The sequence below is a fragment of the Pundamilia nyererei genome, unplaced genomic scaffold (assembly GCF_000239375.1).
Source record: "Pundamilia nyererei isolate P.nyererei 1_Seehausen unplaced genomic scaffold, PunNye1.0 scaffold00106, whole genome shotgun sequence".
In the NCBI taxonomy this organism is placed as follows: Eukaryota; Metazoa; Chordata; class Actinopteri; order Cichliformes; family Cichlidae; genus Pundamilia; species Pundamilia nyererei.
Window position 1 is genome coordinate 683522 of NW_005187507.1, and position 12610 is coordinate 696131.

At 42.9% G+C, this 12610-nt stretch overlaps 1 protein-coding gene across 4 annotated transcripts in view; it reads left to right on the top strand.

Moving 5' to 3' along the window:
- The window catches only part of plekhg5b (pleckstrin homology domain containing, family G (with RhoGef domain) member 5b), a 79473-nt gene that overhangs the window by 46353 nt on the left and 20510 nt on the right, over positions 1-12610 (top strand). For all 4 annotated transcript variants that reach the window (XM_005740958.2, XM_013912902.1, XM_005740959.1 and 1 more), the window contains 6 exons: positions 8170-8311; positions 9219-9318; positions 9553-9613; positions 9885-9976; positions 10068-10204; positions 12136-12302. In XM_005740958.2, coding sequence (XP_005741015.1) covers positions 8170-8311; positions 9219-9318; positions 9553-9613; positions 9885-9976; positions 10068-10204; positions 12136-12302 — 699 coding nt within the window. The remainder of the gene's footprint in view (positions 1-8169; positions 8312-9218; positions 9319-9552; positions 9614-9884; positions 9977-10067; positions 10205-12135; positions 12303-12610) is intronic.

Genomic DNA, 12610 nt, shown 5'->3' on the forward strand with positions numbered 1-12610 from the left:
CTGCTATTTATAGTATTTTACAACATCTAAAAAAAAGAAAAGAAGAAAAGGCCCTTTTTTTCCATCACCATTTTAGAAATCGCATAACCTTTCTATAAAATGTGTCATTGTTCTCAAAAGGATTGCAAACAGAATTTCTGAACATCCATCCAAAGATCCTAAAGTGACCTTCAACTTTTCTGCTGTGGATGAAAACCCTTGCCAGGTGTCTGGTTTTTAAAAGTGCCTAAAAATGTTGGCATGGAGAAGCTAAGTCCTTACATCCAATAAAATTTCAGTTAACTGAATTAAAAATGATTCAGCTGATTTGCTGGCAGTTACTAGTTTTAAGTAGTAAAACTGCAAACACAGTAAAAGTATAAATGATCACTTCTTACCTGTCCACTGGTTAAATCGGCAGTATGTCATATAGGGGTCATTAGGCTGTATATCTTTGCTTTTATTGTTTTATTTCCACTTGCCTTTGAATGACATCATCCCTTGTTAACTGCTTCTCCTGCTTGCACTTGATCTTTGTTTAATGAATGAGTACCATCACCAGAATTTACCACTGTCGGCCTTTTTATGAGTATACATAAGTTTGGTGAACACATGGTTTCGCTCTTGCTCTCTCTTTCTCACACACACACACACTTGGGCTCTCTCTTGGAAAGATGTAACACAACAAGTGCCTCTGTTTGAGTAAATCCATATGTGTGCAAGGCGTCAGCACTGTACTGTACCACGGTGAGGGAGAGTCTCTTAATGAGGAACAGGCGTGCAGACAGGCAGACAGTCGTGTTGCATAAGGGCCGCAGTAAAAAACCGGGGCCTGGCTATCCTCCTCCGCCCCCTTTGCTTAGCCAGAGGACAGATGGCAGCAGAAGAAAGCGAGCCAAGGAGCAGCAGCAGCGGCGGCGGGGCTCTCCAATGGCACTCCTCAACAGATGCATTGTTTATTTATTGAAAAATAAATCAGACGTGGGCCTGGCCTGCCCAGGCTACCTCTTTGATCTCCTGCAGCCTTACTCTGTGCTGTTTTCAATCCCACCTACTGGGCCACAGCTAATGGCAACTCTGTAATGTTTAGGAAAGTAGGCCCACTCCAGCATACACAGGGAGGCCCTGTGGGGCTGCGTGCTTTAGTCCCGAGAGGACAATGAAAGGGGGCTCTTAAGACAAAGGTACTGAAAAACAAACGCAGCTTGATAAAAAGATCCACCTCTGCCTCAGTCTCTGGTGCAGATGACAATGGCTGAAATGCTCCAGTTGAGTTTTAGAGGCACGACTTCACAAACCAATAGGTGACCTCCCCAATAGGTGATCTCACAGATTCCCTTTCCAGGCTCACAAACCCTACGGGAGGGATGGAGCACTATTTTTCCTCATTTGATGTTTTGATAATAGTGAAACTATTATAAACCAGTGCTCCCAAATCTCCCATAGGTGTTCAGTCGACTTATTCACACCATCTTGCTCTGTAGATGGGAGCAGGATAAAATGATCCTTTAGAAAAACTTTTTAATTTGCAGTGACCCGTTCCACAAAGGGGGCAAGTCGGTTATCTTTGATTAACCAGTGGATCCCCTCATAGTAGCAGCAGAGGATTCAGATTATGTAATAACTGCTTGTTTGAAGTACAGCAGCTCCATGTACTTCATTTACCAGAGAAAGTACACTTGTGTTTTGTGTAGTGTCTTGTATTTATGCAGACAGGTCAAACATTAGTACATAAGTGTATTTGACTATAAAAAATCAGACAGTGGTTATCTGCCTTTAAGCCTTAGACTATGAACCACGGGTGATGTGTTCTTATGTCTGAGTTACCTTTAATTAGTTTGATGTTTTAGACTGTGTGAGTTCATCTGACCAAAGTCTGTCTGGATGTTTAACTGACTTAAATGCAGTCGCAGTATTCGAACAAGACTGTGCATGACTATTGCTGGTCTGGTGCTAACCAATCATTTGTGTGCGTAGGTGTGCTTATTGAGATGCACTTGAGCATTTTTCCTTCCGTGTTTTTGTAAAAGGGGGGGGGCAGGAGTGTGGGGGTGTTCACAGCTGGAAGAAGGTGAGAGGTTGACTTGTAGCAGGATTATCCAGACCAGCTCCATAACTGATGAGCAGCGGTGTTGAGGCTAAAATAACTGACTGCGGAGGAGAATCTCGACCAGCTGCCAAATCAGTCAATGCGTGCATGTCAAGACAGGACCTTAACACAGCTTCTTCTGTGGGAGTGGAACGATGGTAAGCATCAAAGTTGGCGAGTGTAATTAAACACACTGCACATAGATGTCACCTGCAATCTCAACAAACACTGGAGTGCAGTGAGCTCCTTCACTGTCTGACAGAAGCTTGACCTCGAACTATACATTCAACTTAAACAAACAGTGTTATGCATTATACTCAATATGAAGCATACAGTGTTTGGTGTTGATTCAGGCTACCTTTGATTCCATGTTCTCTATAGTGTGTGTGTGTGTGTGTGTGTGTGGTGGTGGACAGGCTGGGGTGGGGGGTGGTTGATGACAACCACTTTGAACAATGATAGGGAGTTGAGTTTGTTCTATGGGTGTGGGCACCACTGTTACATACAGCCATGTCTGTCGGTGCAGTAGAAGAGTGTTGTGTAGGAATAGGCAATGAAAAAATATGTTTTATTCCTTTTGGAGCTATGTTTTTCTCTCAGATGCAGAACGTTTACATGTATTACATAAACCCATCTGTCCATATCCACCCTGGAATATACACACACTCTAAAAGTAAAACAACATTTATTAAAGGGGACTTATTATATCCTTTTTATATTCCTAGCTCAGTCGATTTATTCTTAAACACATTAAGATACTGCCCCTCTCAGTTCATCCACTGACTGAAACAAGCCATTTAAGTTGTATTTCCACATAAAGCCACTGCAGCTGGGACATCAATGACAAGAGTGAAAAGAAAGGATGAAACAAAAAAAAATAAAACCTAAAACTGTATTTAATGATTTCTAAAAGTTGTGTGGTGTAGGGTGTGAACTTTTTTCTGTCATCTGATGTGTGGCATGCCAGAAAAACTGCTGCTTCCAGTCAGCTTTATTTTGATTGGCTGCGCCTCGTCAACAGATGGTTTGAATAGCAGGTGGGACGAGGATTTCTGCCCATAGCCGGAGCTGTGTGTGTGTGTGAGATAAGCATGTTAGAAATATCCCTTCTCTTTGACAGAGCCAAGAGTGGGGGAAAAAACTGCCTGAAAACAAATGTTTGTGGCCATTTTTAATATGAGCATCCGCCACTGTAAAAGCATATCCATCCATCCATTCACTTCTGCTTATCCTTTTCAGGGTTGTGGTGGGTGCTGGAGCCTATCCCAGCTGTTTTAGGGCGAGAGGCAGGGTACACCCTGGACAGGTCTCCAGTCTGTCGCAGGGCTAACACGTAGACCCAAGGCTAACACATGTGTTAGCCCTGTAAAAGCATATATGACAAAAAATAAAAGCATAACGGGTCTCCTTTTTATTTCTTCTTCTGGGTGTCTACCAAATGTCTTCTTGAAGCTGTTACCGGTGCTCCTGCTTTCAATTGAAAAATATCAGAAAACACAACTTCCTATTATTTGTAACAAATTCCTATTATGTTACAAAAATGTTTCGCTTTTGCCTCGGGGTTAATGCACTCCTTCTGAACTTGTGTCTGTACTGGGTCTAGCCTGTTTGAGGCTGCCTCAAGGAATGCTTGAAGACAGTCATGCATGGTTCCCCTGGTAAAGCTCGCCTGTGCGCTGCTCTTTAAGTTACCAAGACGTATGCATCTGAAACCAGCCGATGAGACATTTTAAACAGGATTCCCTTGTAAGAATAAAACACATTGTGTGAGAACAATTCTGACAAAGCACAAAGCCCAACTTGCTGGCTCAACGCTTTTGAAGTGTGGTGTCAACTCTGACAGGCGACAATAAGGGTGGGATTAAATCTGTACTTTCAGCGACTTAAATCAGTACTTGTGATTTTACAAGCGCCGGGACACCACACATGAAGAAGAACTGACTGATTTGGCAAACGTACAGGACATTTGGTTATAGCAGCGCACGTGTCCTCTCTGAGCTCTTTCGATTCAAACCATCCGGGGCTGTCTACTGTGCAGTGGATGAAACATTCCTGAACAGGGTTACACTGGGCCAGGGTCTGTGATTAAAAACAAAAATCACTCTGTAGCACCACTGATAATCACTGATTTGTGTGTTTTTGTAGATGAATCGGATAGACTGGTGTAGTCTTCTATCAAGTTTTAAGCTTATCAAGTAACTCTTCTTTTTTGTATTTATAATGTAAGATTGGTTTAGTTTTCAGCATTTCTGAATAGCTGATAAATTCCCATCAAACTCTACCTCCTAATGACACTTACAGAACAAAACTAGGATTAGTCTTTTTCCCCCTCTTCTTTCAGACCACACAGAGAGGAACCATATCTCGTTGCTCTTCTTCAACTTTAACGTGATGCAAACGCACACAGTGATGCATGCTATTACATAAGCGCTAGGTGTTCTCTGGCAGGACAAGCTGTTCCGGAGGAAGGCTGAGTAAGGTTTGAGGGGGAACTGAAGTCAGGTTGCAGACAGGCAGGAGTGTAGCTTTGGCTTTTTGCATTACTGAGCAGATTGTCTTTAAAGCAGCCCTGTGATGGATGGGCCTCGTATCACTCACACTCAGATCTGTAATCTGGGTCTGCTGCCTTTCTCTCTGTGTGGGGAATTATATGATGCACTAAGCGTTATTACCAGCTTGTGAGGATGTGGCAAGCTGTCCGCACTTATATAAAATTGTCCTCAGGATACCAAAATTATTGGTGGTGGTGGTGGTGAGGAGCTCGCAGCCAAATTAAACTGCCTGGCTGATGTGGCTCCAAACCCACAAGTTTCATCTTTTAATTATAAATCATGTTTAAGAAATTTGAATTTAAACTTAAGATAACCATTCCCCACTGTAATGTCATTAAGGTCACTGTGTGAAGTAGCCTAATGTTCTGTAAAGCAATTTTTCTTTAATAAAATAATCCTCAGCTGTCATGTATGTGTGTGGATATAGCCTCACTGTGTGTCCCTGCATGGACGACTGTGTTGAGGTAATCCTGATTCACCTCAGGAGACTCGAGTCATCTTCTTTCAAACAAAAACAGCTTTATTACAGCTGAACAACTGCTGTGCGGCTCATCGATGACACAACTTTTGAGCAGGCATGCCTGTATTTGTGCGTTCAATTATGCATGTGGGGAGAATTGGCAAGCTGCAGGATGTGTGAAAGCAAGGATGCATAAGCGCGTGCCACGTGGCATCGGATCTGGTAAGCCAAGTCAAGGGGCCGCTGCTGGGGCCTGTGTGTGTATTCTCAGCTGTTGGGTAAGGGGCGAAGCTGGGGCTGTGTGTGTGTGTGTTTTCAGCGTTTTCATCTGCAGTCATGCCGCCCCAAACTACCCCACTAATCCGGGCAGATCTGAGAGCCGGCACGCAGGGGACTCACGCGACGCACTCATATGACACATGTTGTCTCGCACGCACTCACTCATACGTTCACCGTCCGAGGCATGCGCGGCTTCCTGTCAGCTGTCTCACACCGCCACCTCCAACTTCATTTGTACCCTCCTCCACCTTTTTCCATTTTGATCCGTATCCAGAAATGCTTCGTAAAAGTCAGGCTGTACCTGAATAACTGTCCGATAGGAATGTTCAGTATTGCAAAAATCTCAGCTACACATATCCTGAACGGCTACATAGCTCTGATAGCTAAATCTATCTTGTGATGACTGTGAGATTACAGGCTTTTCTAGGTGTATTTGACTTTTTAAACAGTTGGTTCTTTTTGGTTCACCAGGAGAGGCATTAGTTCATCCTATGATGGACCATTTATCTTGGCTAAAGCATCCGATTTTTTTTTTTTTTCCAGCTGCTTTAGTTCCTGCAGGAATGTGAACGCCCTGACTTGATAGCGTGGAGGGCCTACCTATCTTATTGTCTAAATATGGCTTCTGATTTGCTTGTATTTCTCTGGTGTGGTTCTCTTTGCGTCTCCACACTTCATGGAGAACTTAGCATCTCTGTGTGATGAGATATTTGACGCTGCTGTTCAAAAATGCGCACGTGTGTGTGCACTGACATTCACTTCAGAGAAGCATAAGCATGTGATGTTTTAACAACTTTCTATCACTTATTTCTAGCTGTTGAGTGGTGAGGTGAGGTCAGTGAGTCAGATGTGAGACACAGCAGTTATCTGTACCTGCAAGTTACAGAACGTCATCGACTGTGGTTATTGAGAAATGTTCTAACCCAGATTCTGCCTGTTCTTTTAGTCCTCCTTTACCACAGTCACCACAAAGTGAGCAATGCTTGCAGATACGGCTATTTGCTAACTAGGTCGGTCCATTTACACGATGTTTATCACTGAATAGTGCTCATGTGATGACTTTTAATATGAATATCAGCACCCATGTCTGCGTTTTTAGATCTGAAATCTTTTATTCATGGGTACGACCATCATTTCTGTCTGTAACTTTAGCAACACACCTGCTTGACTATCTGCAATATGACAACCCAAACTATAAAAATCAAGTTGTAATTAACTGGAATTGCTGTTTAATCTCATGTCTGTTCACTACAGTACAAAAGGCCATTCTCTCATTAACTTCACTGCTCTTTTTCTCGCTGTAGTCTCTATTTAAATCTTCTCTGGTTGAAGCTGTGTCTGGGTACAGTGACCATGAGTGCATCGGAGGAAGGGAGGAGTCTATGCTGGTGGTGGCAGAGGACAGAAACGACAGAGCTGGGGAGAGGAAAATGAGAAGAAGACCCTGGCTTATGGGGCTGTTTAATCTCTGCAGGACCGTCAGATGGCTTTGACAGAGCACAGGCACCAATTAGGCTGCAAGATTAGGGGGCTTTGTACTTCTGAAAAGCTTCTGGATGGACCTTTTTTATTTTTCCTTCCTGCCTCGCCTTTATATCTTCACCGGGACTCCTCACCCTTCCTTAACCCTACCGCTCACTCCCTTCCTCCCCCCTTTCTGTCCTCCTGCAGCTCTGCGATCTGCTCCTTAAAATCTGCGATTATATCTGGCTAGACATTGAGAGGAGGGGATTAATAAGGCAGCTTGTCAGTGTGGGTTGACAGGGCTGCACTGTGAATTAGCAGACCAAAGAGGGGGCACGTTGAATGTTTACTGGGGTCTTCAGTGTCCACTGATCTGGATATGGAGCCAACTTTCAAAGAGTTCAGGTCCCATCTGCACAATGTAAGGGTACAGCGCCAAGCCTGGGAACATTGTACTTAAATCTGAGTCTATTTTGTCCTCTTAAACTCCTTTCTTTATTGATGTATTGTTTTTGTGCATATTATTGCCTAAAATAGGCTCATGTAATGGGTATGGCATCTACCGCTTGCCTTCTATAGTTGTTTACATATCAGCTAGTCTGTCTAGCTTGTGCTCAAATCACTGCTGTGCACATACACACATATTTACACACACTTGCACAGACACACTGCTCCTCATGAGTACATGGAAACAATGACAGGAAGTACATTAGCGGGACTTCCATTGTATCTCCCCATACATTCACGCTTCCTGAGCCGGGTGTGGGTGATGGTGAGAGGGACACAGGGTGGAGTGAGGAGGTGTACACGGAGAGCTCCCCCAGCGCTTCGCCGCCCATTGTTGACATGGGGTGGGTGTATATATCTGGGCCAGGAGATCCTTTAATCCTGCAGCCTTCTGCTGCATGTTGCATCAGCTATGGAGCTTCTTGAGCTCTCTGGCCTGGAAGTGTTGCGGTTGCTGACCTGCGGTCAGTTTTGTTGCTTCACCTCTGGGGATAACAGTAAGGATTAGGTCAGGGCAAGCTGGTCCTATGTCAGCACACGTGCTGTAAAACTGACTTTAACTCAATTAGTTGTCATGCCGCTGAGGGACAGATGGTGGGAAGGTGGGAGTCACCAAACCGCAGGAATGCCCACAACAGCTTCTGTGGTCATTTTAATTGTAACTGAAACAATAGTCAGGCAGGGAGCTGTTTATTCCAAGTGTGTGTGACTGTTTTGCCCTTTTTACTTTGACTGAGTCATTTAAATTGTTTTTGTATTTTAATGCAGACACTTTATGTCCTTGGCAGTTATTTTGTTCTGACTTTCTCTTTTCCCCCTCTTTTGCTTTCTGTGTTTAGGTTTGTCACCACCCAGACTGTCAAGACCTGAATAGCAAAAGCCCCCTCCACCTGTGTGAGTCATGTGACTCACGCTGCCATTCAGAGAATTCAGACAACATGCACTTTGACCGGCACCCCCGATTTGACTTGCAACCTCAAGGTAGACTTGCATGATTTCTTTATTTGGTATCCCTCCCTGAGCAGGATGACGCTGCAGGATGACGCTGCAGGCCATCGCTGCGTAAATGTCAAGGACTCAGAGTTGTTGTTATTGTCTAAATAAGGCAGATCGTGTAAATCATTTTCCTCTTGCACAGCTCAACGTGCGTTTGTCACGAAATTCCACATTTGCACATTTTGTAATTTGAGTGAGCGTTGTTACTTTTATTGAAGTAAAAATTTGTCTTCCACTCTATGCAGACAGTTTTGGCTTCAATCGTGCCAGCAAAGTTCCAGTCAGTTATTTTGTAGAAACTGTGCAACCCCAGTACAAAGCACCTTGAGGCAGCTGTTGTTCTGATTTGGCACTATATAAATAAAATTGAACTGAATGGACATTTGTAGGGATGCATCCTTAAATGTAAGGCCGAACAACGTGCCCATATAAAAGAGAATCTGTATTGTTTTTAACACATGCTGTGAATGGAAGAATGAATAAGTTACAACAGTGATTTATGTGATCTATAGTGTAGGGATTTGTTTCGTTTGGTTTTATATGTCTTTGCAAAAAGAAACCACGATGTAGTGGAAATGCAGGAACTGCAGGTAACTGTCACTGAACTTCCTTGTTTGTCGAAGGATGCTATGTTTTTGTTCTATATCTGAAGTAAAAACTGTTACCATTTACATAGACTGAGTGCAGAATTTTACAATAATCATCCAGACAGTCCTGTACAAACCAGAAAAATGATCTTTTCATTCTTTTGCAGTAAATAACTTTTAAGAAAAGTTGAATTAACTACCACTTATCCGTTTATTAACAATGCAAATTAAAATTTGTTACAATAAAGGTTAACTTAGTTGTGAAACAGCACAGAGAATGACTGCTGTGATTTGTTAACCTTTAGCCTCCATCCTGGCTCGGAACGTATCCACACGCTCCTGTCCCCCACGGACCAGCCCCCCCTCGGACCTGGAGGAAGAGGATGAAGGGAGCAGTGACCGTGGGTCAGTAACCCTCTGTTATGTCATACCAGTGTTCCAGTTTTCCTCCTGCTTGCCTCTTTTCCTCTCTTATTCCCTGCATGCTATAGGATAAATTGGAGCCATGAAGCATGTCGCCTGTCAGATCTCATTAAAATTTGTGATGCAGACAGATGAAGACGGCACTTTCTCATATGTTGGGCTTTTTTGAAGTGCTGCTTCATGTTAGGGGTGATGATGTGTTTGACTGTTTTGCAGGGAGCGTAAAACAGTGGGGATGAAGCTGGTGAAAAAGAAACCACGGAGACGACACACTGATGTAAGATGTTATGCAAACACTTTAACACATGCTGTGTTCTTGGAAGGAATCCAGGAAGATTATATGATATAGACAAAGAGTTGTTAAATACAGCAGCTGCCATTTTTCTCTGTACCAAGATATGGCGTGACAGCACCTTCTAGGCTGTTCTTTGTCTGAGCCAGGCAGTGTAGTATGAAGGAGCCCCCCTGTGGCTCTGCTGAGAGCCTGCATACAGCCGGACAGCCCGTCCCACCTGTGTAAACTCACAGTCCCTCTGTTCTTCCTGCAGGACCCCAGTAAGGAGTGCTTCAGCCTCAAGTTTGACCTCAATGTGGACATAAAAACAGAAATTGTACCTGCTATGAAAAAGAAGACACTGCGGTGAGCATTGTGTTAAAAACTGAATTAAAAAGTTTTTAAAAACAGTTTATATGATAGTTACATTTTATTTCTCTTCGTCACGTCTTACCAGAGAGGTTCTAGGTCCTGTGTTTGAAAGGAATGGCATTGAGTTGTCCCGGGTGGACTTGTTCCTCGATCAGTCTAACACGCCACTGTCCCTCAACTTCGAGGCCTACCGTTTTGGAGGACACTACCTCAAAGTGAAAGGTAAAACCAAACAAGTACTTAAGTGATGTCAAATTATGAGTCACGATTCGTACAAATAGCGCTTGTGGCTGATTTATCGCTGTCGACTGTTGCAGAAGATGAAACAACTTCTCAGCAATGAAATCTTTTTAGATATGCAAGACTAAAATTTATGGCTGTGTTTTATTACAAAGAGAAACTGGCCTGAACACAGAGCGAGTTTAAGGGCAGATGAAGGTTCAGGAAGAGCAGTGAAGAATATGGTATTCAATTATCAGATTCATTTTGAAGATCCTCTACAAAAACCCACTAATCATCAGCACGACAGAGGCCAAAAGAGCAATACTGTAATTTTTCCACATCATATTTCCTGTGACCCCCTCACACGAATCCTGAGTATACGTTTCCCCATAAAGACACAGAAGCTTTATTTCACTGTGATATGACTGAAGCAACCAAAATCCATCGTGTACAATACTTTTAAAATCCTAATCAGTAAAAATTTTGTCCCAGGTTGATTTATTTTTTGTAATAACCCAATAATAAGCAGAACAAAGTCAAATGTTGCCAAATGTCTCCCCTTTAATTGCAGAAAATGCATTCTTTTGATGCATTTTGCAGCCCTTCACCTGTAAATGACTATTGAATTTTGTCTCAAATTCATGAGCTGATCGCATGAGATTCGGTAAAACAAATAAAGATCATGCAAATCTCATCAACAACAAATCAAATTATTTCCCCTTTTCTTTAAAATAGCTGACATAACTGCAGGTCCGCAGCTTGTTTAGGATATTTTTTTGGTCAGTTATTCAGTTGCTGGACAAAAAAAAGACTGTAAGAAACCTCTTTAAATCAATTTCAATAGCACAATGAAATGGCCCACAGGAAAAGTGGAGCTTTTGTTGTTTTTCCTAGAAACCGAGCAGTCTCGTCCTCGGCAGCAGCATTTTAGACGTTGCACTGTTCTTACCTCTGTGCCTCTTTAACAATGGTTAATCGAGACGAATGAGGCTGGCCAGTTTCCTCTCACACCCGTGTTTCTGACAAGCAGGAAAAAGGAGTGGACTGCGTCTTTTGTAATATACTAGTGATTAAAACTACACGTGGAAACTGTGTCACTGATCTGTTCAATCTTGTTCCAAAAGTCTCATGAAAATTCTCACTAATTTCACTGACTAAACAGCGATATGAGTCTTTAGACTTTCCCTAATTTTTTCCAGGGTGGAAACTGGGTGAAATGGCTCCTTCTCCGCTGTTTCGCTTTTAGATGAAAGGCCCATTAGAGCCGCTCATAATGAGATCCAGTACCACGAGTAATTGCTCTTCTTTGAAATTATCCCCTCCCACTCTCTCACCTCTTGACCACAGACTGGAGTTACATACAGTCTCAAAAATATACAGAGGTCAAAGGTAAACAGTTCACAGCTGTTCGGTCGCATGAAGTCTGAGAATCTATGTTGTTCTGCTCTAGTCTGTTCTGGTCCTGTAAACACTTGAAGTTAAATCACGGTCTCTCCTGAGCTTTAACATGAATTTAGTTAGAACTAGTTTTAGGTTTTCTCTTTAATTGAGCACTTTCACCAGGGATATTTGTTTTTGTTGCATGATTTCTAAGATATTTACCTGAAAGGTGAGAAGTTTCCACTGCCCCAAAGTGACCCAAAAACACACCACTGCAGGTTTAATTTAAGCCCAACATTTGATTTGTATTAACCCGTCTACTGTGTTTTTAAGAGGCTGTAAAAATGTAAGAAAAACCATCACACCCCATTCTGTTGGGTGCTGGTCGGAGTTCAAAAAAAGTCCAAACTCAGAACAAAAGTCAGTTTGAGGAGAAAACTCTTTGGCATTTTTTCTGCTATAAAAGATAAATAATGACTTAAGACTTTTCCAGTATTTCTTCCACACAGCTTGACCTTTTTTTTTTTTTTTTTTTTTTTGTGTGTGTGTAGCTCGGCCAGGCGATGAGCTGAAGGTGGAGCAGGGCGTGAAGGACTTGCGGTCTCTCAGCCTGCCCAACATGAAGCCGCCTGGAGTCCAGAGCCCCTACATCCTCGCGCCAGGCAGTGAGAAGGTGGAGCATGGATCTCTCGGACGCCGCGAAAGCATTGATCTGTTGGTGAGTTACGTTTGGGACAAACGGGTTAATTTTTGAAAACGATTAGATTCGAACACCACCTCTGTGAACAACACTTTGCACATAGACACGCCCTTCATCCTTTTTTTGGTTTTGTTTTTGCGCCACAAGCTTTATCATTTTCCATATCACCTGTTTCTGTTGTCCATGGGCTCCTCCTCCTAGTATCTCATCATGATCTCATTATGACCTCATTGTCTTCCATTAGCGTTATCGGCACTGCAGAATCTTGGGCATCTATTTGAGCCTTCTGCCAGACTCAAATCTTCTGCCAGCTCTTCGTGCATCTA